The sequence below is a fragment of the Sylvia atricapilla genome, chromosome 2 (genome assembly GCF_009819655.1).
Source record: "Sylvia atricapilla isolate bSylAtr1 chromosome 2, bSylAtr1.pri, whole genome shotgun sequence".
In the NCBI taxonomy this organism is placed as follows: domain Eukaryota; kingdom Metazoa; phylum Chordata; class Aves; order Passeriformes; family Sylviidae; genus Sylvia; species Sylvia atricapilla.
The window spans coordinates 90,617,576-90,640,719 of NC_089141.1; the positions used below are offsets into that span (position 1 = coordinate 90,617,576).

The 23,144-nt window shown below is 39.2% G+C and overlaps 1 protein-coding gene across 5 annotated transcripts in view; it reads right to left on the bottom strand.

Moving 5' to 3' along the window:
• Nucleotides 1–6,054: 6,054 nt before the first annotated feature.
• Nucleotides 6,055–23,144, bottom strand: part of ARHGEF7 (Rho guanine nucleotide exchange factor 7) — a 116,727-nt gene continuing 99,637 nt past the window's right edge. For 4 of the 5 annotated variants that reach the window (XM_066313810.1, XM_066313813.1, XM_066313812.1 and 1 more), the window contains 4 exons: nt 22,220–22,396; nt 12,897–12,996; nt 12,231–12,285; nt 6,055–9,173 (listed from right to left, as the gene is read on the bottom strand). In XM_066313810.1, the coding sequence (XP_066169907.1) occupies nt 9,051–9,173; nt 12,231–12,285; nt 12,897–12,996; nt 22,220–22,396 (455 nt within the window). In that variant the 3' untranslated portion in view covers nt 6,055–9,050. The remainder of the gene's footprint in view (nt 9,174–12,230; nt 12,286–12,896; nt 12,997–22,219; nt 22,397–23,144) is intronic. The other variant, XM_066313811.1, reaches the window with a different exon arrangement.

The window sequence follows — 23,144 nt, forward strand, 5'->3', positions numbered from 1 at the left end:
AAGGCTGATCACAGAGCACTTCCAAATGCTGCAATTCATAGTCAAGACAAGATGCAGAACACTGTAACAGGAGCATGTTTTTGCCTAGGAACCAAGTAATAGCTCACTGAGTAGTTTAACATATTACAATGTACACAGTCACTGCCTGCACAATGCATGAATGCACAGAGAAACTACGTCTCTGCTTTCTAATCTTACTGGAAAAGCTTCCCTGTAAACAGGGATCCAGATCTCCCCCGTGGAGATCTTGCCTGAACACAGACAGAGAGTTTGTGGTCAATGATGATGCGTGGCTTAGAGGGAAAGGCCAAGCCTGGAAGCTGAAAGGGAGCTGTGAGGAAGTCACACTAACAAAATGTGCTTCTTCATAGCAGTCTGCTGACTTTGTTTGCAAATCTATGAAGAGGAGTTTCTGGAAAGCCATTTCAGTTGGAAATGAAACAGAGAAAAGGCACAAAGGATTCTAATGTGGCTGAGAAAAAACAAAGTGTTCAGTAGCCTGAAGTTTAGGAGTGGAATCTTTTCCAGCTGCTCAGGACCTGCAACTCACCCTTCTTTCCCCACAATGTGGGCTGATGCTCAGTGAGGTCATGTGATGTTCCACATAGCATCATAGTTGTCAGCACATGGATATGGGAGGCATAATACAGAAGAGGACACTAGCAGAAAAGAGCAGAATAAGGAGCTCATGTTCTGTGCACAAAAACCCTCCAAAATTTTCACCTCATCTGGGACAATGCCTGTGGGTTACACAATGTTTTCAGTCCTGCTTCCCCATCAGAGAAAGCCTGTCACTCCAACTTCTTCCAATAGCCAGGGTTTTCAGTAATGCCAAGCAACAACTTGTCTGCCACCCTCCCACTCAAGTTTTCACACTCCTGTTCTTCCCAGTGTGCAGAGCACATAGGACATGCTGCCTTGCTGAAGGAGCCCATCAGTACTTCCCCTACCAGGGTCATGAGACAAGGGCATTTTCACTGTGGTTTTCTTACGTCACAGGTCAGCTCCATGTCACAGCTCCCTGCTCCCTTTGCCATGTTCCCCTCCATAGTGCACCTTTACACAAGGCTGTCCATCCACTTCACCTGCATGCAAACCCACTTTTACCATATTCTGGTTTGGAGTGCAGCTCAAAGCATGACTGCTGTTTCCACAGGGTGGTTGAACTGGCCTTTAAAAGCCCCTGCCAAGAAGAGTCCTCGTGTCACCCACCACATCAGGCTGTGCACATGAATCCAGCCTTACAGACATGTATAATGATTAAGGTAGAAATTACTTTTCCTCCTGCCATACACCAGTGCCTCTCCACTTAGACAGATGCATCTGAGCTCTTTATCTACAGGCTTGCAGAACACAGAACTCTTCATGTGAAGTATTTCATGGTGGATGTTGATAAAAACTGATGCTCTTAATGAGCAGGAAGTCGTTCAGAATAGCCAGAGAATTATATGCTTATCCTTTTAATCCAGTGCTTCCCTACTAGTGGGAAATACATTGAAACGCATTGAAATGTTACATTATTTCTTGCATTGAAGTGTTATTTCACTCTCTAATATAAACGAGTTCATCTGAATTGTTTTAAAGTCACATCTAAACAGATTCCAAAATACCAGCTCCCTAAATGGGAAGAGGGAGATGAGGAGCCGAAAGAAGCCCCCATAATCCAAGGTAGACCTGCTACATCACTCAGTCAAGAAGTCTATGGGGCTGAATGGGGTTCACCTGAGCATACTGGGGCAACTGATGGAACTCCTCACTGAAACGCTTTCCATCATTTCACAGAGTCACAGATGGGTCAAGATTCAAAAGTACCACCAGCAGGCCATCTAGTCCAACATCCCTGCTGTGGGTGTCTATCTGGATTTCAGTAAAGCTTTTTAAACTGTCTCCTGCAGCATTTTCCTGGAGAAAATGGCTGCTCATGGCACAGACGGGTGCATTAATCAAGGGGTAGGTAATAAACTGGCTGGATGGCCAGGCCCAGAGAAGGATGGTGAATGAAGTTACATCCAGCTGCTGGATGGTCACAAGTGAGCTCAGCACTGGGGCAAGTTGTGTTGACTATCTTTACAATCTGGATGAGAGGATCAAGTGCACCTCCAGTCAGTTTACAGCCAGCACCAGGCTGGTCAGGGTATTGATCTGCTGGAGGGCAGAAAATTCTACACGGATCTAGACAGGTTGGTTTGATGGGTCAAGGCCAAGAGTATGAGGTTCAACAAGGCCAAGTGGCAGGTCCTGCCTTTGGGTCAAAACAACCCCAGGCGACAGGGCAGAGAGGCTGGAAAGCTGCCTGGAATAAAAGGAGTGGGAGGGGCTGGTCAACAGCAGCTGAACATGAGCCAGCAGTGCCCAGGTAACTAAAGGCAGCCTGGTCTGTATTAGCAATAGTGTGGCCAGCAGGACCAGGGCAGTGATTGTCCCCCTGTACTTGCCACTGGTGAGGCCACACCTCAAATCCTGTGTTCAGTTCTGGGTTCTCACTCCAAGACATTGAGGCACTGGAGCATGTCCAGAGAAGGGCAACGGAGCTGGTGAAGGGTCTGGAGAATGAATAATGAGTGACTGAGGGAGCTGGAATTGTTTAGTCTGGTAAAGGCAGCTCAGTGGGGACCTGGCAAGTAAAGATGAGAAAAAGAGCAAAACATGCAGCCAGGTCTGTCTGGATGCAGTGGCAGAAATCCTGCTGAAAATCTGGTGGTCATGGCAGGGCAGGGATGTTTTCTTGAACCTGTATTTTCAAATGTTTATCTTCAAACAGAGAGAAGTTACCGTGCTCCCTTAATGCATAGCTCTTTGCCCTTCCCAGCACTGTTAATAGTCCTATATCATAAATGCCCAGCAGTGATGAAATCAAGTGCAGTGGATGGAGCACGCATTGCATCAGCTCAGTGTTTTCTCAATTCAGTCTCAGAATGAAGATTTCACATGTTAGACGTTGTAGCAGTAGATTTTTCTCAGTTCCTGTGAAATTCTGCCAGTTACAGAGCAAGGCCAGAGATTTAAATGAGTTAGTGATCAGAAAAATTCCTTGCTTAGTTCTGCCTGACAATAAACTTGATCCTGTGTTACCTCAACACTGCATTATGCTGAAAGAGCTTCTGTGACGCTCAATGTTCAGATGCTATAATAAGTCATGTGTGCCATGGGGAAGTGCTAAAAACCCGACACAAATCCCACGGGCACAGCTTGGTCAAATGCTACATGAACACTTTCAACTGTGACTGTCTACCTCTGTACTACAGGACAAAAGGACTGCACTTTTAGACTGCACTTCCTGGAGCTTGAAAAGCTACTCCAAAATATACAAAAAGCTTACTCCATTTGGTTATAAAAGCACACAAAAGTAGAAATATTAACAAATTCAGGGAAAGTGAGTAGTTTCTGACACAACAGAAGCTAACACAGTCCCCTGCTGGAAAAATATTGCAAAAACATGCTATTTCTGTATTCATCTCTCTACTGCAAACACACAGCTATCACAGGCTGCTTGACTGACAAGAGGCAGCTAGCAACACACTAAGAAAAAAATTAAATTGTTTGGGGAATCTCACCAGGCCTACAAATGACAGCAGAATGGACATTAGGAAAAGGTTTGTCCTGGTTTCAACTGGGACAGAGTTCGTTTTCTTCTTTCTTACTAGTTAGTACAGGGCTAAGTTTTGGATTCAGCAAAGTGTGCTTCCTTGCCCAGGCTAGTTAACACTGCCCTGTTATTGGAAAGCCAGCAGACATACCTGCAGGTGTGCACACCCACACAAACAGGTGAGGGGATGGATTCAAGACAGTGGATGGGGAAAAGAAGAGTCCCCAAGTGAGCTCTGCCATGCGTAAAGGAGAGCCTGTGCACGTTCAACAAAGAAAGGGAAAGAGATCAGTGAGAATGTGCAGGAACTAATGGGAACACCTGAGCAAGTTTTGGACTGTGAAGACCTGCACTAAGTAATTGGTACCACAGTCCTAACTATTCATAGCAACTTGCAGAACTGTAGCTCATTTCTAAATCACAAGATCTAGATTTAGGTCTGGACAGTGGCTTTAAGGCAGTCAAATTATTGAGAGCTGAGGACTTCAATTTAGTTCCAACTCCAGGCTCAGGTCCCCTTCCAAGACATTATTTGACTCGTGTATTAAAGAAACAGCTCAAGTGCTGAGCACGTAAGGTAAAATACGGTGAGCCTTCATCCCTTCTCCAGATAATGATGCATGCCTTGCACAGCAAATTCATCTCAAATTTCATCTCAGCATTTCTCCAAAGTGCAAACTTCCCTTTTCTGGGATTCTTCAGCATCAGCACTGTGAGACTTAGGGAGTAGATACACACACACACACATTAACCCACACCACCCACTACTATTGTAGGTCCCTTACTCCCATAATCAAGGGTTACATGCTTCTTCTTTTCCCTTCTCATGACTATCACAGCAAGCAAAGGTGTCCACTGAAAGTGGCTAATAGCCTTCTGCACTTGAATTTTGAGCCTGATAGGTGTAGCAGGTCCAACAGGATGCAACTGAGACACCCCTTGAACAAGCAGGACACAGCTAAGTGTCAGACAAAATGGTGGTGCCTTGAGGAACATCCATTTTAGAGTGCAGCAGTGAGGGAAAAGTGCAACAAAAGGTCCTGTGAACACCTGAGTTGGAGGGGAACAAGGTGCCACAGGTGCTGGAGAAGGGTCCCCTGCAGCCTTTGGAGAACATCACAGTGAAGCAAGTTTTTCCCTACAGCCCATGGAGGACTCCACACTGCAGCAGAGGCACAGAGGGAATCTGCAGTCCACAGTGAGCCCTCAGTGGGGCAGGCTCATTAGCAGGAACTGTAGCCCAGGATGAACCCACCTTGGAGCACATCTACCCTTGAAGGACTGCCAACTGTGGAGAAGACCAATACTGGAGCAGGGAAAAGCACAAAGGGGGAACAGGAAAGAGGAATTGTCATAGACCAAAACCTCCATTCCCACATTCCTGCACTGCTTGGTGGGGAGAGAGGGGAAGACAGGAGCAACAGAAATGGAAGAGTCAAGTTCAGCCTAAGACGTGGGGTAAGGGAAAAGTGGCTTAGTTTTTCTGTTTGTTAATGATAAGAAATCAGTGGTTTTTATCTCAAGGCACAAGCTTTTCCATCTTATTCCTTCCTCCATCTTCTGCTGAGGGAGAGGAGTAAGAGAGCAGCTGTGTGAGGGTCTGGCAGCCAGTAATGGTCAACCTACCACAATAAAAATATTCAGAAAGAAAAATCCCCAAAACAGTTCAGGTGAAAGGAAATGACCACTTGAAATTGTGCAAAACACCCATCTTTACAGTGATGAACCCAGAGAAAAGTTGAAAAGTGAGACTTCTGACAATAATTATAAACTATTACAATTAAAGTCCTCTGTTCTAAGGATATCTCGCTGCTGAACTAGGCTAGAATAAATATATCATTTCATACACCCAAAAGGTTACTAATCCCTTCAAATGCCTTGTCCAAAGACTGAAACCATCTTTTCAAACAAATGGTTCCCTGCACTTTCCTTAACCCACCATCTGGCATAAAGCCATACTGATAACTCTCTGCCATAAAAATCATCCCTCTCCCCTGTTCCAGGCAGCACCAACCACAAAAAGTCTCTATGACACATACATCACTAATTTCTGTCTATTCAGACAAATCATGCATATTTTACTGAACTGATGCAGTTCCTAGTTTTCTTTCCTTTTACTGTTTTCTGTCTTTGATCTCTTCCATTTCGTACATTACCTGAGCAGCTCAGATTGCCAAAGAAATCTAAACATTTCTCAATGTAAGACAGCTAAGAACCTCCTTCTCACCCCTCCCAACAACCCTTGCTTTGTTTTTGGGGTTTTTTGTTTGTTTGTTTATTTTTTGTTGTGTATTTTACAGGCATCAATTTACTATCATAAAAGACCACAAAAAAGCTCTTTCAAGACAGTATAGCAGCTACTAAATTGGAGAGGTGGTTATTTATATGAAAGGCAAAAAAATTAAAGCAAAATCCCTTCTTTATCTCATAGCCCACATATTAGATGAAATGTAAGACTTCATATGGTAGGGGGAAAAAAGTCATGGTTTAATTACAATGTAGCATAAACGCTTTAGTAGTGGATACCAGGATATTATTGTGACATCTAAACTAGAATTCTCCACAGACACTGTAAACAGATACTCTAAATTCCCTAAATGATTTGCATTAAAAAGGTTTATACAAAAGCAGTCAGTTACTCAATCTTTAGGATGTCTTGACATGGTGAGACAAACACACATACATCAGTAAGTACAGAGAAATTATGTTATGCTACATTTTGGACAGTTCAGAACTGAAAGTGCTTCACATCTATAGGATAAGAAATGGCTTCATCTCCTCATCCCTAAATGATGAGAGCAAACAAACAACCCTTTAATAGGTTAAATAAACAGTGCCCCATTTATCCATGCTTATTTAAAGTTTCCAACAATTCAGAAGGTCCACAGTGACATTTACAATCTATATACACTGTAACAAATTGTCAATGAAAACAAGTTCAGGTACTTCTCGGTTCCCAAAAGTTGGAAGCTGTTCTCTGCACTAGAGACAAAAGCTACTTACAACATTAGGTCAGTTTTCTGGTTTGCCTTTTTTTTTTTAATTTTTGTGTGTGTGTTTTTGTAAAAATTAGTCCTCCCAATCCACCTTGAATAAAATAAGTCCCTAAGTCCTGGTCATATTTAACAACTGCTTCCTCCCAGTGTTTAAGGCATGTTCATCAGATGTCAATGTAGGGGTACTGTCAGAAATTATAATATTACAGGTACTAAGAGTCAGCAGATTTACATAGCAACACCACTCTTTACAGTATCATGTAAAACAAATTGTTATGATGGAAGTTGTTCCTGAGTTAAAATTTACTAAACACTAAAGTTAATGTTTTCCTTTTATACTTCCTCCTCTGGAATGTCCTTTTGCATATGTTCAATCAAAAATTAAAACTCACTCTGAAAATACTGTGGATGTCAGAAAGTGAAAATGTTAGCAAAATTCTAATTATATTGGCTTACCCAAGTCTAAATTTGGCCATGATAATATGCATTTTCAGGGGTTAGTATCATTTAGTTTTTAGCAAGGATATTTTCTAAATGGGAAAATAAATATAATGTCAGTCCACAATTTTGTGTAACTGCAAACATCAAGGAAAGATTTTGGTATCAAGAATTAACAAATTTAAAATTCTGTGAATACATGTAACTCTGTTAATGTAGATGTTTTTCATTTTCTCCTCCTTTAGAATTAAAGGAAAACATTTTAAATTGCAGGAATACAAGACACCTACAAATATATTCAGCTTTCTAAAAGAGACAACTTGTCTACTCAGGTTATGAAACATCCATTCCCACAGAATTACTTCTCAAGTATTTGACAGAATTTCCTATTTTAAAAAAGCTGTTCTTGACTGAAAAAAAGTGGGTAGCTTTAAAAGTAGATTTTTCATTAGATTCAAAATGTGCATGACGATTCCTACAACCCAAATCATCCTGGCTCCAACTCACTGAAGTTCATACAAACATTTGCTCAAGTCTGAGCATTATATTTAGCAGGAGTTAAAGGGCACTAGAAAATCAGAATGACAAAAAGTGTGACTCAAGTCTGTGCTATACCTGCACTTCTGACTCAACTGAACACAAACCCCTCAGAAAGTCTAGAAATTCGACTGTCTAGAGTTGAATTCAAAGTCTGATGAAATCCATGAGAACAATGAGCTTTAATGGGATTAGTATTTTAAGTGCTCCATCTGAAGCTCACCGTTTGCAGTGATGTATCATCTATCTTAAATACAAGAAACTGCAGTGATTGCACCTATCAGACTAGGGAATGTTCCTTTATGTATTTTAAAATCTGTCAGCAGTGCAAATTATGAATTACAGTATGATTAAAAAAAAAATCTTACTTCCACATTTCTTTCCATTTAAATCCTAGTAGGACAGAAATCAGCAACATGCAAAGAAAACAGGGTGGGAAAGGAACAACTGCTTCCACAGTATGGGAACTCCAAACAGAGTCTTATATAGTGGTATAGAAACAATGCTCTGAATTAATTTTGGCCTAGCCCATGTGTCTTATACACAAAGGTTAGCTAAAATTTAATTGCTGTGACCATAAAATATAAATAGCAACAATTTATTCACAAAATTCTGGATTAGATTGATTTTTTTTCCTTTAACAAACTGCATGATCTGTTATCAGCCAGCTGTATGTTTAAGCACAATAGAAAATGTAGTACATCAACACCTAAAAATCACAGTCATAAAAAGTAGGCAAGTACATCAGTCTTTTGGTGGCCAAAGCACAACAGATTAGTCTGCTGAACAAGTGTATGTGAATGTAAATTGTGGACATTAGATTTGTTAAAAATTGTTTTGACTGTCAATAAACAATTTCTTGTTTATTGACAGTCAATTTCAATACTGCTCTTAAGGAACTGTAAACTGTTTAAAGTAACAGGTAACAGTAAAGGATTTAAATATAGTGGTAAATAGGAAAAATAGGGGTTTAAATTTGCATGTGTGGTGAGTGGGTAATTTGGAACTAATTCATAATTATCCACAAAGAACTCTGACCTTTCTTAGTAAGACAGTACTGCCATCATTTCTAACACTTGTGACCATTATAATAACACAAGAAGAAAATCCCAACATATCAGCCCTGATACATCAATCACATATGCATTCTAAATTACAGCTATTTACATGAAAAATATATATTTAATTAAAAAGCCACTGAAAAACATGGACTTTTAGTCAGGTGCTGCACTTTCTGCAAAATGAGGTAATTTGGATGCAAACAAATTAGGTTGAGTAGAGTTCAGGATCCACGGTCTCCATGCTTAAAGTACAGATTGCTTCAGTAAATGGCTTGACTCTTTCTTTATGTTCAGAGCAAGAAATCACTAGATCCAGTTAAATTCTGTTTTATAGTGCTCTTGATGCAACACTGACTAATGTCAGAAGGCTTCCCAGCTCAGTTTTACAACTGGTCTTTCAATAGAAAGAAGAAGGGCAAAAAAAAAAAGTGGTTATAAGTTGGTTTCATCCCAGGATGGATCATTCATATTCTTTAAAACTTTTCTAACAAGCTTCTCCAAGTCCTTGCGAGCTCTTTGTTCCTCTTCTAATGACTTCTTCATCTTTTTATTATCCTGTTTAACAGAGACAGAGATATTACTGGTTTGTTTTGGAGGTTTTTAACAGATCTGACCACATACACTGTCAATTACAAACTCTGAAGGCTCTTCTCAGTAAAACAAATACTACTTGTTCAAAAGCAAAGCTTCTATTAAATCTTCACAAGTTACACACAGTTATTTCACACAATGCAACAAAAGCTACCAAATGGAAACTGAGCTACTTCCTATTCGTACTTAGGGGGCCTTTACACAACAAGTGCTAGTAACAGGTGGCCACTAATCTTGAATTCTTCTGCTCAAATCTGATCAATGAGGAGTAGAATATATTTATTGCTAATGGAAAAAGGAAATGGAGCAGTAAGCAGACAAAATACCCTCTGTACATATACCCTCCTGTGATTTTAACTGGTTTCAAACTCCAAAACACTTCTCAAAACTTTATGCAAATTAACTTGCTTCATTAGGAATGTAAATACTTGAAAGGAGTATCCTGAAAACCATTACCTTCTCTGAAAAGTGCTTTATGACTAAATTTTAAACTAGACTGATGACTACCAGCAGTCTAAGAGAAGCCTGAATTTCAAAGAACACCATCTCTCCACATGTATATTAACAAGTGAGTTGTCACTGTTTGGTGCCATCAGGCAATATTGAAATAAATGAACAACAGGACTGAAAAGGATGACAGGGACCAATCCACAGGAATGCTTACACTATTTAATCCTGTACAGGTGATGCTGGGAACAGTAGGGAAGCAACCAGAAGGTAAAATAACATTGAAATAAGACCCCAAGACAAGTCTAATGGTGTTTAATAAACCCAGGTCTTCAATCCATGGGTCCAACTGAACTCCTATTAGCTGTCATTTACAGATATTTTAGAAATAGGACAGGATAATAAATTCATAGAATCTGAGTTGAATTGCCTGAAAGCAATGTACAAATGCTTCCTGAATACAGACACACTTGGTGCTGTGACCTGGGGTGCTGGGCTCCCTGGGGAGCCTGTTCCAGTGCCCAATTACCCCCTGGGTGAAAAACCTTTTCCTAATATCCAACCTAAACCTCCCCTGACACAGCTTCATCCTGATCCCTCAAGTCCTGACACTGGTCACCAGAGGAGATTGGTACCTGCTCCTCTTCCTCTCCTCACAAGGAAGTTGTAGACTACAATGAGATCTCCCCTCAGCCTCGTCTTCTCCAGGCTGAACAAACCCAGGTGACCTCAGCCCATATTGCTTCCCCTCAAGGCTCTTCACCATCTTTCTTGCCCTCTTCTGGACACTCTCCAATAGTTAAACACCTTTTTTAAATGCCAAACCTGCCCCCAGCACTGGAGGTGAGGCTGTCCCAGCTCAGAGCAGAGGGGACAGTCCCCTCCCTTGCCCTGCTGGCCATGCTGGGCCTGATGTCCCCAGGACAGGGTTGGCTCTCCTGGCTGCCAGGGCACTGCTGGCTCACGTTGCCATCAGCCAGAACCCCTAGGTCCCTTTCTGTGGCATTGCTTTGCAGCTTCTTGCTCCCTTGTCTATACACACCACCATGGTCTGTCACCTCATTAACTCCATTCTCTCTTCGAGTCTGTTGAGAAACTCAGAAAGCTCATTATTTTATGTTGGAACAGATGTAAGTTATTAAGTCTGCCAATTCAGGATGAGTTCAAGTGTATTGCCTGTGGAACAACAGCTATGAATAACTGATGGAAGCTGCTATAGGAAGGATCCCACTTTACAGTGGTCTACACCAACCAGGAGACTATGAACTCCCAGAGAGCTTTTATCCAAAAAGCCCTTGCCAGCTCAGAGGTTATTTCTTCTCTGGTTGGCAGCATATAGCAGTGCACCAATAAATGCTTTTAAGGTGAGATTCCTGAATTCCTGATACACAAGAAAATGAAATCAGGCTTTAATATGTCTTGGCTTGGAAGACTTAAGTTTCTGAAGAACATTATTTGGAAAGGCACCAAAAAAGAGCTGTTGGCATGAAGCTTAGGAGAAGGTGACTTTTTGTTTGAGGTCATGGAGCTGTGCAGAGCCTCAGGGAGGCTGCACATTTATTCTTTGTACATAAAGCAGGAAGTCACAGGAGTATTAGAGGGCTATTATTTCTGCTTTTATTATATGAACTGTAGTTTGCAAAAGACTGCTGAATTCAGATCTAACCTGGGATACTCATTTTTTATATGCTGAACACAGTAGAATTTAAGTATGCGATAAATCAACTGTCCTGTTTCAAGGAATATGCAGGACATCTTTAGAAATACTAGGTATGCTTACAGATTGCAAAAAAAAATTTCACATTTTTAGCCCCAGACCTGAAGAAATTTGAATACAAATCCTTTTTACATTAACACAAGAAATTTTATTCAACTCCCAGAGTCAGACTGGTAAGCAAATTCACACCTTGTATAATAAGGAAAATCCAATGCTTCGTTTCACCTATGCATTAAGCAAGGACTACATGGAGCACCATTAATATGGTTAAAACAAGCTACATCCTGAAAAGATTATATTTTTATTTATTCATGGTGGATATTTAGAACAAGTAACAAAAAAGCACCCAGAGCTATGGTGAAGCCCTCATTTAAAAAAAGGCGTGTGATAGGCACTGAAAAGGACTTTTGTCTTTGGAAATGAGTGGTTTTAAGAGCTAATTTGTAAGAGGTGTTTAGGTTACTTTAAGATTGTATCATTTTAGAACTATCAGTATCTGGTTTTATTTAGGCCTTTATTAGCATTCTTGAGTAACTAAGATTTCTCAGTCTCTGTAAGCTTACTTTGCTGGTGATACAGCAAAACTGAAGTTGCTTAACTTCCATCATTTCAGAAGCTGCAGCACCCAAAACCAGCTTAATAATTCACTTCAGAGAATTCACTTTTGCTGTTCTCAAAAGACTGATGACAACAGCAGGGAGTGCTTTTTGGTAAATGGTATTTTACTTTAAAAAGTAAATTAGTCCAAAATTAAAGTTCATGACAGTCAAAGTGAACTTGCAAGCCATATTTAGTTTTACAACAAGCCTTCCATCTTTTCTTTCTCCATGTTGCTATAAATGTAGTAAGTTACCAACCTGTCTTAACTCCTGTACTTCATCCTTTAATGCATATACTGTGTCAACAAGGCTTCTAAAACGAAAAAAGATCATCTGTAAGAACAGTTTCCAGAAGTATGCATCTAAATATATTATTAGACAAAACAGTTTAATGAGATGCAAATAAATAAAAAACACCCCATACCTAATAGCTAATTTCAAACCTGTGTTAAAACACCATTTCTAATCCTGATTTATATTCAGCAAGGCAAGGACTTGTTACCAGCTCCTGTGACAAGAAACACCTCCCAAGCACTTATGGACCACTACTGGCTTCTTTATTACAGCTTTCTACAACAGAACTGTGGTTTCATTTCCAACACACACTTTACCAAAAATGTAGAACAACACCACTCGCTAACTAGAGGGATGACACATGTTTAATACTGAAATCTCACAGCACTTGGAAAAATTATTTATAAGTGAGGCACATCATTTCTTGGCATGGGTGGAATAGGTTGCACAGCATATACAAAGAAACCAGACACTTAAATGAAGGCCAACCGCACTTTGAGGACTGGCAGCATACTCCAAACAGCTCAATTCCAACTACAAACAGACCACGCACACCCTACTATAATGGGAGGAGGAAGAAGAGTGCAAAGTTTACTACTTTAATTCATCATTCATTAAATGTTTTCTTACTTCTCTTCTATAACAGTCTGACCATTACTTTTAGTTTCTTCTACAATAATTTTTTCTTCTTCTGGAAGCAGGACTTGAGGAGCTAATTCTTTACGGGAACCTGTTGTAAAAATAAATTACAAAATGAGCAACTCCCAAATACTACTGGGGTATTTTAAAGATTATTCTTTCATTCACTGCATAATACACCCCCATGACCAAGGTATACAACTTTCCACTTCCCCCTTCCCTCTACACATGAGTTGCTGACACATTTTTTACTTTTGAAACCACAGCCTTACAATAGAGATTGTCTGACATTCCTATCTCCACTGGCGATATAACTCCCAAGTCACTGACAGGGATGTTACACTGTTCAAGGAACAGTGCACTATTCAACCATCAGTAAAAGTGCAAATTCCCCACAGCAGACTGAGAAAGACATAGCTGTGTTTAAGTAACAGCGATTTAAGCATCAAGGACAGATTCTGATCTCACACTGATACAAAGCCAAAATATAATTCTGCTCTAAACCCATTACTCTGTCAGTAAGGAGCAGAATAGTGGTATCAAATGACACAGCAATTGAAGAAAAGTCAAAACCCTTTTCCCCGTAACACTGTAAGCACCACACTTTGTGTGTGCACACATACACGTGCAAATACTCTTACAGATAGCCTTTTGTCCTATAGTACATTCCTACCAAATGACACGCACTCTTTGTATTTAATAAATGTTTTAAAAAGCACTTCATGGTTGATGATAAAGACTCAAAACATTCCAACATCTTCAGAACTTTTTTCACACATTACAATTCAAGATAAAACATATAAAGATATCAAGATAAAACATATAAAAACGTAGTTCTGACTAGAAAAGCTACAGAAACGTGCATCCACCCATAAGTATATATTCTATAAACATTATTCAATTAGGCTGCAACAAATTATAAGGTTCGGGTTTTTTTAAAGAAGGTCTGTAAATAAATTGGTGTCTAAGCATTTGTTCAGAATTCAAACATTGCAGATAAGGCACTGAAATCCTCACATTTTTTTAACTAAGACATGGATTTTAAAAAACAAAGAACACCTGCCCACCAATTCGCTGTAGTGAACTTTCATTAACCAGGAATTTCTCAAGTCTCATACAGTTTGAACTGATAACTTGGTACTACAGAGCACATGCCTGTCCAGAGAAATTAGTTGCTGAACAGCTGCTTTGCGCTAACAGTGCTTTTCTTTTATGGTTTGTGGTAAAATACATAATAGAAACAAGTAAATAAAAATGTTGAATAAATCACACTTACTACAAAGTACTAACTTCCCAAACAGCTGCAGTCTTGAGTTCTGAACAGTGAGCTTGTAAGGACCCTATCTTAGCTGTACATGTTTAGCTATTTAAACTATTTTAACAAACAATGCAAATGTCTTTAATGAAGAAAAAGTTTTCTTAAGCTTACAGTAAAGATCTAATGTATCAGTATGTGACTGTCAAAATTACACAGAATAAAGAGAACAGCAGATTTGAGAAAGAATCTTGTCCTTGAAAGCTGTAAATTCTTCTGACGGAGCGAAGAAATCTTTTAAGGGTTAATACACTTCCACTTATTTTCCAGGAGGAACAACCTATAAAACAAACACATCCAAATTCTGTAGGGAGCTCAAGGACACTTCCCTGTTTGAGCTGTCAATCTCTAACTGTGAAAAGCTCTCTTATGTTTATTTCAGTTAATTGCTTACTGCTCTGCTTTACTAGCCTTGCAGCTAGCACAGAACTGAATTAAATGTTTTATTAGGAATAAGCTCGCACCAGCTGTTACCAGATCACTGCATTTTGGGTCTCTGGACTGATGTGGAACATACCTCAGCCCAGCACAGGCCAAGGGAGACACTGACCAACAGGAGAGAACTGCCACACACTTCTCACCCATGACTCCCTCCACCCAAATGGAGCACACGTTATCTTTCCCTTTGTATAGAGCTGCATCCAACTCTCTGCCTGGGCAGGGTAACATGGGTCCTTGCAAAGCACAAATAGCATGGAGGAGACAGCTTGACAACAAATGTCCCAGCTGTTCAGTTAAACACACACATGCATGTGAAGCAGATGTCTAGAGCAGCCCATCCTGAAGAATGTACAGCAGAGCACAGCACACAACACTGCTGAGACACATAAGGCAGTTCAACAACATTATACACACAAGGAGACCTCACACTGCACAAACACACACAATGGAAAACTGCTGCTGAGAACACTGACCTTCTTGTGCCACAGGACAGTAACTGTGGAACACAACAACTCTCACTCTTGCCTTCACTGTTCCAATACCCTTGGTCATACAAACTCTTGTTTGTATGTCAGAACTCTTGCTGCTCTTATGGTTTGTACTTATGCAAAAACCACCATGCTTTCTCCTTGATCATGGCTTGGGTTTTGTGGACTTTGGAGAGTTTTTCTTTATTGTAGATACTTTTTTTTCCTAAACCCCAAAAGCACTTGCTGAGTATCAAAGGTACAAACACACAGCACATCTATCCTGCCACAAAGGATCCAGTCATCAAATCAGTATGTACACAGTAACATCAGACATGAGGTGTCAAGTTCTAAAGGCAAAAGGAAGCTATTTCAAAATCCTTCTTTTCTGCAGCATTTATGCTAGCAGCTATTATTTTTTTAAGGTGCTTTTTTTTGCAATTACACATCTGAAAGTAACTTCAAGCAGAGTTATCACTGGCACTCAGCAACATCCCCTAAATTCCACCTTGCACCTTCATCCAGTTCTTTATGCCCTACCCTCTGTGTAACCATTTCCCTCTGCAAAAGCTGCAGCTATAGGACATGAAGAGAGGGTTGTGTTACAGTACAGTGGGGACTTCCCACTGAATTAATACTGAAAGGACAGTCTAGGGAATTCGTTCAGCTCAGATAATCCTAAAGAATTTTGAGACATACCCCACATTTTCAGGAAATAGGCTGGAAGAATGAAGTCACTTTAGTTTGCCATGTCTGCTATTCCTCAATCCTAAGCATCCAAGTTTCACACTGAATTTTATTACAAGACACTATTCCAAGTCAAAAAGGCCAAATGACTATATTTAAATTGACCTCAAATAACTGCCTAATACACCTTGAGACAACATAACCACAAGTACTAGTCAGTTAGTTTGCTGGGGTTTTTCATGTGGGGATTTGTTGGTTTTGGTGGGTTTTTTTTTGTTTGGTTGGTTTTGTTGGGTTTTTTGGTTTTGTTTAGTTTGGGGATTTTTTGTGGGTTTTGGTTTGGTTTTGTTTTTTTTAAGATGGACACTCTGCATGCCAAGCTACACAAAACATGGTTTCATTTGATTTTGGGTTTGGTTTTTTTGGGGGGAGGGGGTGAGTATTAAGGGAAGTAAGGCAGATGGGAGAAGAAAGTATGTTTGACAAACCCAAACAATTACTTCAAGATTAGCAAACAAATATTAAGGCCAATTAAGTTGATTCTCAAAAGGGAACTCTTAAATCCAGGGTCTTGGAAGAAGGACCCCACTGTTTAGAAGTCTGTTGAATCATTAAGGCAAATAATTGACCACTACAATCAAGATTCAACTAAGTTTTCACAAATTAAATTCCATGAAAAAAAATACAGGTAACTATTCAGTATCAATACCTCTCAGACCTAGAGAGGAGAATAAAGAACTGCAATACTTTTTGACAAAACCATATCCTAAATTACAGGTTAAGTAAATTTAGCTTCCAGAGTAAAGGCAGTAACAGTACAGTCCATTTGACTATTCAGATCAGGGCTACAGGCCTTAGCAATATCCCCTATATAATGTGGTAGAACACTTGAAATACAAGAATAGGCCTGTGAGGAAACTGAGCTTTTGGGTTTCAGTGTGTGATCCCCTTTCCAGCTAAATCAATCAGTCAATCAATCAAAAACAAGGAAGCAGTTCTGAGCATTTCTAGAAATAAGGAAAGCTGAAACCTGTTTGGGTATTTACATGGCTGAAAGACTTCATAACAAAAGTTTACTTCATACCTGCCTACAACAGGTAGAGTATCACTCCTAGCCCCAGGGCATGGTCTTAACACCAAACCAGGAAGATACTAGAGCAGAGACTGAATGTCACAGAGGTTCTCACTGGCGTCTGTTTCCAATCCTAACTCACAACCTCAGCCTTTTATTCACTTTTCCCCCCCAAAAGGAGCATGACATGTTACAAAATGGTTGATACAGAGTCAACCCCCCCGCCATGGGCAGAGACACCCTGCCCTAGACCAGGTTGCTCAAAGCCCCATCCAAGAAGGCCTGGAGCAGGGATGGGGCATCCACAATTTCTCTGGGCACCATGCTGTTTTTATATGGCACCATCCTGGCTCCTGACAGAAGGGAGGCTTCAGAAAGAGCTGTACTGGTAAACAGTCTGATCCTTTGTTCTGAATCATTTAGCAAACAAACATGAAGGGAGTTCAGAAGTTTTGCAGGAGGGAAGTAAGAAAAGGGGAGTGAAATTCAGAAACCTTTCCACTTTAACTGGATATTAAATCTCTGCCTATATTGAAAGACCTTGTCTGTCCAGGAACCATTTAAGCCAAGAGTAAAATGGAGGTGGGTATGACATCATCTGCTTAAAGTAGCTAATTTCAGGGCATTAGTTAGAAGACAGCTCTCCACAGTCAACCAAGAACAGCTGCTGTAGTTATCCATAGAAGACTATGAGTGTCCTAATTTAAGGTATGGAAGTCAGATGTGTGGGGATGGTGGTAATTTCAAGAAGTGCACAGCATTATCTGAGGCTGTTATCTGAGCAAAGACTCTGTTGCACAGCTTTTAAGTATTGTTGTTTTCTTCATACCTTTACTGTGATTAAGATAGGTAAGGAGGGGAACAAGGCAGGGATAAAGGTCAAAAATTCAAAACATTACTTGTAAATATACAATTCTGGGTTTTGCCAGCTTTACAGGCTAAGAAGCCCTCAAATTAAATTTACTTTCAATAAAAGTAAATGAGTTCCAGTGAAAGGAGCGTGACTTGCCACTGAAAAACAAGTCCTTGCAGCCTCAACTGTTTAGATCTACATTAACACCAGCATGTACAGACATGTACATTTCTTAGTGAAGCAGATGTTATATAAAAAAATTACTTGTCATTTTAAATATTCAATGTTTCACTGCATTTGTTATAACAAAGATGTTAAAGCAAATGAGCACACCTGCCAAATTAACTTTTTCTTAATAAATTTTTCATAAGGTCCTAATACAAAGAATTCTAAAAATGCTGCTCCTGCATGTGTTAAGATTTAAAAATTGGAAAAATCTGTGCTACAGATCTGCCAAAATCAAAAGGGTATCCTTTACTATCTTTGTAAAGAAAACACAAATCAGAACCCAAATACCAGCTAAACTTTAGTTCATTGTATAAAATACACCATTGTTGCAAATTCTTGGGAATAATAAAAAGTTGGGCATGAAGTTGTTTTGTCTTTTTTTTTTTAAACTAATAGAGATACACAAATAAGAATAAAACCCCACATGACTCAGATGACTGATTCAGGCAGTTTACAGCAATATGTTTAGATGAGTAAAATGGACACAATTAAAGTGGAATGAAATATAACTTCATATGTAAGTGTTAGTCATGTAAAAACAGAATGAATAGTTGCAAAAGACAGATACACCATCTGAAGACATGGGAGATATCCTAAGACAACATTTGGAAAGAGCTACTCCACTAAACTGCCTGTATTTAGCTAACCAATACAAAATTTCCAAGAAGATGGCTGCAGGACTAGAGTTGCCACAATCATAGCAAAACAAAGTTACCCCCTTTTAACAGAGAGGGGTGATTATTAAATTTATTCTGATGTAAACATTTTAGCATGTCTATAAGCTTATTGATTTGTTTAAATTCACTCATATGTAAGCATCTTTTAAGTAGAAGCATTAAAGATAACTCATTCTTTGAAAAAAAAATGTTGCAATATTAAATCATGAAAACAAATAAGGTTATATAGACCTTAGTACATTCATAAAATTTCTCTTGCAATAGGACCTGCAGAAGTGAGTTTTAGATTGTTCCAATAACTCAGCCCATGCTTTTACTGAGAACATATCTATCAAAAACAAAAATAAACAAACAAACAAAAATCAACCCCCAAAACAACAAAAAAAAAACCCCCTAACACCTAAAAGGAAGAAAATAAAATCAATTTAACAGGAGAGGAAGGCAACAGAAAAACAATCTATAGGTGGAAATATCTCTGAAATTAATTTTAACAAAGAAGAGAATATAGAAGAATACATACTTCACATTACATTGAGTTTCCTGTGGATGTCAATTACATTAACAAAGATTACACACTTATGTCAAAAAAGGTCTTTCACGTCAGCATTTGATTCCTCTGGGAAGAAGGGAGAAAGAGAAAGGAGGCATAGGGAGAAGAGCACGTGTTAAGTTACAAGTTCTGCTGTCCTTTCCCCCTGTGTAATAATTAAATATTAAAGTCACAGTCTAGCAAATGCAAAATTTATTTCAACTGTACATAACAGATGTCCTTTTCATATAAAACAAAACACTTAATTGATATATGCAACCACAAACAATATGCATACTGTACAGTACAATGAAACATTCAGATATACATCCATTTTGCATTTTCCAAAGGCAGTCACCTACTAAAGATGGCTTCTCCCATTCACAAATGAAGTGCACAATATATATTATTCTTTCTATGTTTTACGTCACTATATACACATGACTGTGTTTTGGCAAGATTACGCAAAACACCCAATCAATATTGGTTGGCTTCAGTTTATGGTAAGTACTAATTTATACGGAAACACTGCATGAGCCATGAGAAGAGGGCCTGACAATGGCTTGAACCTACCTTCTGATTCAGGTTCTCCATCCTTCCAGTGTATTTGTAACTGTACACATACAATTTACAGAATTGCATAAACATAAGGTACTGTTATTACCATGACTAAAGTTCCACAAAAATAGAAACACTGAACCTTTGGACTGAATACCACCATTTCCACATTTGCTTTTTTTTGTTTGTTTGTTTGTTTCAAGCATTTTGCATTGATACTCCTGATTAGTTCACAATAGTTTACAGGCTGTAACACTGAGACATAGAATGGTTTTAAATGTGCTGTGACGTTAATATGAGAATACACAATATGAGAGATCCTAATTATGATAGTACTTAACAACTTAAATGCTACAATAATTAATGGTGGTAAACTGTCAAAGCTTTGGTGCATAGAAAGTCAAAATCTTCGGATCTGGATAACAAAACTTTCTGTGTGATAAGGAAAGTTCAAGTGCAACAACTGTATTACAAACTCATATTTACACTATATAACATGAAACAGACATGAAGGAATTATCATTTATCCAGTGCAGAAAACATTATTCAACTAGAACACCACGGAGCATAAGAAACAGATCAAAAAACAATCCATACTTTCCATATATGTTAAAAAAAACAAAACAAAAAAACTGACTGAAAAGAAGAAAGGAGTGAAGTGGGTTACAAATGTGCTGTGAAATGATATGGAGCACATATACTTATTTCTCTAAGCAAGACTCCTCTGTTTGCGAAAGGTTGAACATACACAAGTTCTTGGTCATTACATTAATATACGACCAGGAGTAAAATGCACCCCTGAAAACCCTCCTTGGTAAGCACTAGTGCTTTTGTTAGTCACATTATAGAATGCCAGCAACAGTGAGAGAGGATAAAGCAGGGGATTAAACAAGACTGAATGTAAATTGAAGACATGAACTGCCTTGAAACATATTCTCCACACTGACCATCTTCTGGAATCATGCATGTCTAGCAATGGCAATTTTCTGATCATGTGACCTGCAGAAAGGTATTTATTACCTTTTAAACAGTGTGATCAGGTTCCCAGGCTGCAGTCAAATTTCATCATTATTACTCTGAACTTGTTCACACAGTACTATCTGAACACTGGATAACATGCTTATGTGAAAAGTAATAAGGGTGCTGCACTTGGGAACCCTGGCAAAACTGAGAACTGTTTCTGTCCTTTCATCACTTTGACCACACTTTTCCCTAATGCTTACAGAGATTTGGAAAACATGCTGTTTGTGTTTTGATGCCAATTATGTTAGAAACAAGACAGAACACACACACACAAGTTCTCCCCAGCAGTGCCCCAGATGCAGGTTTGAGACCTTCAGCTGTGCACAGCACGTCACAGTTCTCTGAAAAAGCCAACATGACTGTAAGTGAAGAGCTGCTGCTGAAAACAAACCTGCTTATGAGAGAAGTTACAAGACACAATAAAATCTGTCATAGACATGCTCCAAGCAGTACAACCCAAAAGCCAAGCATTCTATTATTCAGAACTTCAAACAAGCCAATTTGATCACAGTTGTACCTAGAGTTTCAGATGCTGAACACTGGAGCCTCCATCAGGGAAATCATTTTCATCTCGTCTTTTCAAGAAGAATGGTCAATTGAGAGTTGACAGTTGACAGTATTTTAAGAGGCAAGTAAACATCTAAACCCTGCTTTCTGCCACGCTACTGCACACAGTAAAGTGACAGTATGACCACAGGCAACATGAGAGTACCAAAACACTGCGTGTAATGAGCATGGACTGCCAGGTTTTCATGACAATTGCCGGACTGGGGTGGGGAAAGAGCAGCGAGGTCCTTCATATAAACGTATTAAGCAATGAACAAAAGACAGCAGTATAAAACCAGAAATTTTTATGGATTAGCAAATGCTCTTCCAAACAAATAGGCCAGATACGTGAATATCTGAATGATTTTACAGCTCTTGTACTGCTTATTTTTAAACTGCATTTCACTTACTCTACCAGCTATGTATTTTAATATGTAGAAAATTCAACCACTACCACTAAGGTATTTCCAAATAGCTGGCACTCAGCTCTCAAACCAGTATGGTTTCAGTACAAAATATAAAAATGTGCTTATCCAAAATTAAAAAAAAAAGAAAATAAAGAACCTGTTACTACACTGACCAAGTTAAAAAAAAAAAAAAAAAAAAAAAGACCATTCAGAGCTACAAATTAACATCTATCAGTTAAAAAAAACCCTCAAGAAGTATCATCCTTAACAGGATATACACTTTTTAGAATGACTTATTTGTATGTGTACTGAATTGACAATAGAGCCTTCCACCAGGTATAACTGAAGTTTCAGGAACTCCCTCAGAAGTTGTTAAAATATCACATTAAAGAGACAAGGAACAGCAAGAAAACATCTAAGAAAAGCAGGCTGTGATACAACAAGCATTTGTTAAGAAAAAGCTCAGAAGTGCATTAGTTCTGGTGAGAGATATATGAGCAACAGCTCTTACGAGATGTAGACCCCATTCTGTAACTATGGGCTGTCCATATACTGTCATAGTCAGAGTCTTCTGAGAGGTCTGAAGGCTCCAAACGAGAAAGACTACTGCGACGACCCAAGGAGTCTAGACTTGATTGGTCATCATCAGCCAAGACGTGATTATGCATCAGGTCAGTGCCTTGCCATGCTAAGGATGTATAGGTGAAATGAAATGGTGGATGTGGATAGGCAGAGGTGGGATGAGGAGGAGAACGTAAGGAATAGCCACAACCAAACACATGAAATAAAAGCAAAAAGGTGATGGGAAGAGAAGGAAAAGAGAAAATATTGTTAAAAAGGCACCAAAGTTGGAGGTTTTTCTTTTTTTTTTTTTTTTTCCTCAAATTTGTTTGGGGTTTAGGTACAAATTACACTCAGCACATAATAATATTTGAACAGAGTTAAAATGCAATTTTGAAGTGGTTTTTAAGTTTCTAGGCAGTCTCAGTTGAGAATTTTGAGTAACAAAATATTGTTTGAAAGTAGAATTTTTTAAAGAGGAAGTCAGGTTCTTTTGAAACACAGAGTCAGTTCTGGTCTGGGGAGGATTTGACTGGGCACAGAGCAGTAAACAAACACAGTAAGCCAGCATGAACCAGCACCAATGTGAAAAGCAATAGCTCCCTCCCCATCACATATCTGTACCTCATCCTTTCCCTCCCTTGCAATGACACAGTCTTTTGTACAGCTGCTTCATGAGCCAAGCCAGGAAACAGCTTCAGATGAAAAAAAATCTTTTGTAGGGTTAGTTTTTCAAGCAGATAGTTTTCCCACCAGCTCACAACACAGCCAACAGAAGTGCTTGTGTCACCACCATGAAGAGGAAAATGAAGGGGGAAAAAGAAAAGCAAAGGTTCTCATGCAGAGCAGGGCTGCTGATTACTAAATCAGCAGCA